General features: G+C 43.1%; 1 protein-coding gene across 1 annotated transcript in view; it reads left to right on the forward strand.

The window, feature by feature from the left end:
• ESYT3 (extended synaptotagmin 3) overlaps nt 1–5,187 on the forward strand; it is a 280,270-nt gene extending 275,083 nt beyond the window's left edge. Inside the window, exon 23 of the mRNA XM_086957414.1 lies at nt 4,301–5,187. Coding sequence (XP_086813540.1) covers nt 4,301–4,337 — 37 coding nt within the window. The 3' untranslated portion in view covers nt 4,338–5,187. The remainder of the gene's footprint in view (nt 1–4,300) is intronic.
• Nucleotides 5,188–6,000: the final 813 nt, after the last annotated feature.

Below are 6,000 nucleotides of genomic sequence, written 5' to 3' on the forward strand. Positions count from 1 at the left end.
AGTTTAGTCAATGTAAACGTTGAGTGCTATTTAAGAGTTGAGATGATAGTCTCTTTTCCTCTTTCGAGGGATGAGGCGGAGCAAAGGAGGTCGGAAGAGTGATGGCTTCTCTGACATGGAAAGTCATAACTACATTCATTAAGATCTCTGCTCGACTCTAACACCAGTTTGTCTGAAAAAAAGGTGGTAGAAGGATGCTGGACCAAGAGGGCCTGAAGCGCACTAACATGGCATGCTGATGTAATTGCAATGAAAGGCCATTTTTCAAGTAGGGATGTGCAATGGACAACTGTGCACAGGTTCAAAAGGAATACGCATGAGTAAAGTGAGGATAAAATTTAAGTCCTGCTGCGTCACAAAGGTCTTTGGCGAAAACATGTTTTAAAACTTTGAGAAAATGCTTCACAGGAGGTGATTTGAACAAAGATGGCTGGTTCAGCCTATGTAAAAAGGCTGAAAGGCCCAACAAGTAACCTTCAACAGGGCCCATAGGTCCCTGATGGGCAAAAGACCAACAAAATGCATCCAACAGTTTGGTGTGCAACAGGTCTTTTGGCAGGCACCACACAAGCTACAACTTATCCCAAAACCCGGCCCAAACAGATTTCGTAGAAGGGCTCCTAGCTGTCAGGGTGACGACAACAGCTTCAGGAGGGAGATCAAAGGAGATTAACTGGTGCAGCTCAATTTCCATGCAAGAAGGTGCAAGTTGTTTAGGCCTGGGTCCAAGACCCTGCCCTTCTGTTGCGACAGAAGGACCTCCTGGAGCAACAGCCTAAATGGAGAACAGATGCTCAGGCTCAGATGTTTCTCGTACTATAATTTCCTGGCATAATCCAGCACCATTAGGATGACTTGGGCCCAGTCATTCCTGATCTTCTTCAGAACGCTGGGCAGGAGAGGTAGCAGTAAAGAAGTCCTGTGTTCCACTGCATGTGGAATGCAACTCCGAGGGAGAGTGGTCTTGGGAACTCCAACTCGAAAAAGTGTTGACACTGCATGTTCTCAGCGATGGTGAAACGATTGAGCTAAGGTTCTTCCCATTGCTGGAAGATGCCCTGCGCAATCTCCACGTGCAACGGCTACTCGTGATCTGCTATGTGCCGGCGGCTGAGATTCTCCAGCCTGGTGTTTAAAGATCCAGCCAGGTGGTGTCCCACCAGGGAAATGCCCTGATAATTCAGCCAGTTCTAGATGCACAGAACCTCCATGCACAGGACTCAATACTCTATACTGCCTTGCAGTGTCATATGGCAGTGGTGTTGCCTGTGAGAAGCTGGCTCAGCCTTCCTTTTATAGGCGGCAGGAAGACCTTCAGTACAAGATGAATTGCCTTCACCTCCAATAGATTTATGTGAAGACGGGTCTCTGCGGGAGACCAGAGTCCTTTGAGCTCCACCTCTCCCAGATGGCCTCCTCAACCCAGTAGTGATGGGTCCGTCACCGTCAACTATGGGAGACTTAGGGAATGGGTTTTGACATTGGTCCAATTGGGGTTTTATAGCCCCATTGTTGTCTCCTTATGGCGGGCTCTGGTCGGAGTCTGTGCCAAAAAGTTGGTGTTGTGTCTGTGTAATACTGGGATAGTGTCTGAGTCTGAGCGATTATCGTCTGTGCTTCATCGAGATGGCGGCCCAGTGGTGGTGAAGTTGGTTCGAAGGCAGAAACTGCAATAAGTTGTAGGCATTGACTTCTAAAGGAACGGCGTAGACTTCTGCATCAGGCCCGAAGTCTGCACCAATTCTGGTGTAACAGGTTTAAGGGACAGAGATGGCATTGAGGACAGACCTGCTGGCTATAACCCTGCTAGAGGCTCCTGAAGATCCTTAGGGCCTTAAGGCGCACTATAGGGAGCCAAAAGTGTGCAAGAGCTACACAGCAAGCCCTTGCAAAAGGCTTCAACCTGATGTTACGTTACAGATGGACCCGGAAACTCGGGGTGCTTCAGGATCAAGGTTGGTTTCTGATCTTTGGTGGACTGGAAGCGGGACCTGGAGGTACCATGATGCCCTTGCGCCTTTTCTGGAGAGCAACAGTGATGGAAAGATGTTGACTCCTACTTCAAAGACAAAGAAAATCTGCTGCGGGAACACGTTTTGGAGCATAAGCTCTCAACTTCAACCTGGAGTGAAACCTGCATGGAGTCTTGCTGTGTTTTGCCACAGAGTTTTGCATCGTGTTTACAGATAGCTTTAATGTTCGTCTGGGCACATTCATCCCAGGTCTTGGAGTAGAGCACGGAACCCAAACACCAGAGACCTGCCTTGTGGGGATCTGTCCCAGGCATCTGGTTGTGAAACTCTCTAAAGTCCAAGTCTCGTAGTCTCGGGAGACTACGAGACTTTTCACAGAATGAAAAATAGGCGTGGCGCTCCAGATCTTGATCTTAAGGCACGGAAAGAAAAGGAGTGACGTCAGCACGCATCGGTAGCCCTTAAATGCTGCTGAAATTGTCACTTCTGGAACAAAGCGAGGTTGATGCTGAGTCAAAGCGCCACCTACCAGGGTGCAATAGCACTACTCCTGAGTATATTCACTAGGTGAAAGTATCAATTAGAAACAAACAGACTAATCAGGGGACCTATGCTCTTTATTCGAACACATACGTAATTAATTCCTAACACATTAATCTAGCCAATAGCAACTTTTAGTATTAGATTAAGCAGTTCCATAGTTTCTGGAAGAGAATTTCCACCATGTACGGTTTATAGCCTTGAGAAAAATCCAATTGTTTAAGGATTTTGAAAAATCATGAAAATAGTACTAAGTGTTACCTTTAACATTCAATGCAAGCACAATTACATATTATAATTAATAATTTAATTTAACATCTACATATAAGTAACATGTAGTTAAAGGCTCCTGCTGTAAATCATCATACCCAAAACAGGATTTCATCAATTGCACAAGGTCTACAAATAGCCGCGAGACACCGTGTAAGGCTGGGTTTTGATCTGCACTCTCCCCAATTCATGGGTGCTAGACGATGAACACTCATCATTCCTCCATTCTTCATCCTTTGTAGAACAGGCGCAGCTGGGGGAACAGTGGTTGACACTGCCCTCTATCTTGATGCTTGTAGGTCAAACCAGGCCTTCAAAATAGAGTTCATTTCTATGATGCTTGGAAGTGGCCCTGACAGCACAGTACACACTGAGCGCTCTCTTATAGGTCTGCTTGGCCTTTCCTCTCTGAAGAGGAATGAGAGACCCTAAACCTCTTTTTCTCATTAATGCTCAACATCAGTGAGGTGCAGGTTAACCCCTTACGGCAATGCCAACCAAATAACGCCATCTAGACATACCTTTGGCAGAATCTAGTGACAAAATCATTGTATTTATCAGTGTAGGTCCTTCCTAACAATACATTTTTAGTAATGGGCCTTACATGATTTGATTTTAAGAAATAGTTTATTTTTTCTGCTGTGTTTTCAGTCTTTCTACTTGAAAGACTTTAAATGGCTCAAAATGCACCTATTAAACCTATCGTATGTTTAGGAAGAAAGGGGCATGGCTCCAAAGCAAGAAGAGCACTGCACTCGTTCACCTTTAAGCTTCCTATTTGGTTTAAGCTGAGTTTTGGACAAATGTTTTGGCAATCTGGCTCCATTATAACTCACACATTTACTCACCATATCAACTCAATGGAACTCTACGAGCCTGAACAAAAGGTTGCTCTGCATTCCCATGTAAAATTAAAACCTGAGCGGGAGGACATTTACATCAATGAGATGTGCATTCTGGAATCCTCACTACAAGTAAAAATACAATATTGCAATAGGAAAGCATGTCAGTATAGTGCTGAAAGATACACATGGTAAAAAGATGATATAATATGGCCCTAATTTAGCACGATCCCTTCTACCAAATGTGTAGTTGCATGGGCAGCTTGGGCACCTACTAAATACCATTTGTGCTGGGTAAAGTAATTATTCTGTGTGCCATGTGCATCTGAAACAGTGTTGCAGGTCTCGAAATTAGGGACAACGGTTTTATTGTTTTCATCATTCGTACTGCTGAGGTGTGCAGAATGGGAATATGTGCTTTTTGCCGTCAAAATGTGTGGCAGGTGTTAGCTGCTGCAAATGGAGAGGGTAAACAAATCATCAGCAGTCTTTTGTGTCGGACATGTAATCCTGTTACGAGCACAACCTGATTATTGAATTATTTTTATTAGTCAATTCAAAATAGCGCTTTCCGAGTTAGACTTTTGCCACCACTTTGGTCAAAAAGCATTTTGTGTTACCCTCCTTCACCTTTGTTGACAATCACTCAAGTCGTTTGTTTCCCTTATCTTACAGGTTTGAACTAACCGCGAATGGACAACCAAGAAGCTGAGCTTCCTGTTCATGTCTTACTTCACGATTGCCTGGGGAACTCGTTGAAAAATACTTTTAGAATTGTTCTAATTTTAAGTTAAAATGTATATATGTATATTCTGTAAGTAGCCGTCTTTATTTTTAAGAGTTGTATTTTTGGAATATTTTATGCAGCTACCTTAACTGACATTTATAATATATTATAAAAGTAGTTTATTGATGACAAGTTGGTTTTATTATTGGCACATATTACAATCTTGCATTGGTGAAAGTATGCATTCACTTGGCTACGAAGACATTTTTTAAAGTGTTGAATAGGAAGATTTTCTGCAAATCAGAGGCAATGTTTTGGCAACTTAACCACGGCCATCAAAAAAAATCTATATTTTTCCCTCAAAGTAGATTTAGACTTTTTCTATCAGAAGTTGCAGCAGTTAAAGGCTAGTTGATGGCATATATTTTTGGCAGAAAATCATGAAGATCTATATATTATCAGTAGGCAGTGTACCCTACTCCAGTGTACCCCACCCCCAAAGATGACTTTGGGGGTGGACAGAACCAAGTAGCCAAGCTGGAGAAATGTGTTTTTTTCCCAATACGTATACAGTTGCAGAAGCATATGTAGACAAGCATACATGTAAAATATCTATTTTTAACTTTGAATGTAAACTGAAATTCCAAAAAAGGCCAAATGTGCTGTCTGTGTGATGTATTTTGTTTGTTTTTGAATATATGAAACCTTGTGTACAGTCTGTTATGCACTTTATATTTGTAAGAATTTTAATTACAAAATATATTTTCGATCTTGGCTACTGAAACTGTATTACAAATGTTTTATAAAACCAGAAAAATACAGTCTTTGCATATTGTGCAAGTGTGACGTACCTCTTGTGATTGCTTGTGGGACTTTCAGTTTGTAGACTAATCTGCACAGGAGAGAACTTGTTCTTATCAACATTCAGTGTAAAATAAATTACATGTATGCTCCGCATGAAAACCAATCCCAAAGCAAACATTGGGGAAACCCAAAGAGTAAAATGAGAAGATCTTGAGGTTTTTTGTAAAAAAGTTCCCATTAAGATTTAAGCTACTTACATCCCAAATTTTAGGATGGTGCACAGCCTCAGTCATGGCGTCTTGAGGTATACAATAAGGATGCATGAACGGTGAGTATTACTGGATAATATCTAAGCAGATATACTGTGTACATTCTACCATAAATGCCTAAGCGAAAATTAGAAGGTTTTCCCAGGTGGAGTTAGGAATGTCCAGTCAAAAGAGAACCTCCATACGCAAGTACACTGCTCGGGGTTGGGATTGAGCACTCTGCTATGTTGGGGTGGCGGGCAGTTCGAAGTCCGTCGGGCAGGGCGGCAGGGAGGGGCACATGGTTGGGGGGTTTGGGTTTTGAATCTCTTTTTGGTTTTTGTATGTTATGGCAATGACTTGCGCACATCATACCCACTGGCTGCTAGACGTCCACACTACAGGGATAAAGTGAACTGTACACCCCCTGCTTATTACACCCATGGCGACACTAACCCCAGTTGAGAGCACTCCAGAGGTGACCCCTGGTGCGCCGATTGCCCCCCCTGACATTACTCACGTGGAACGTGCACGGCCTAGGAGATAAAATCAAGCGCGGTCTGGTACTGCAGGCTCTCAAACGTCAGGCCCCAAAG

Source organism: Lissotriton vulgaris, chromosome 2_1, assembly GCF_964263255.1.
Source record: "Lissotriton vulgaris chromosome 2_1, aLisVul1.2, whole genome shotgun sequence".
Lineage (NCBI taxonomy): Eukaryota > Metazoa > Chordata > Amphibia > Caudata > Salamandridae > Lissotriton > Lissotriton vulgaris.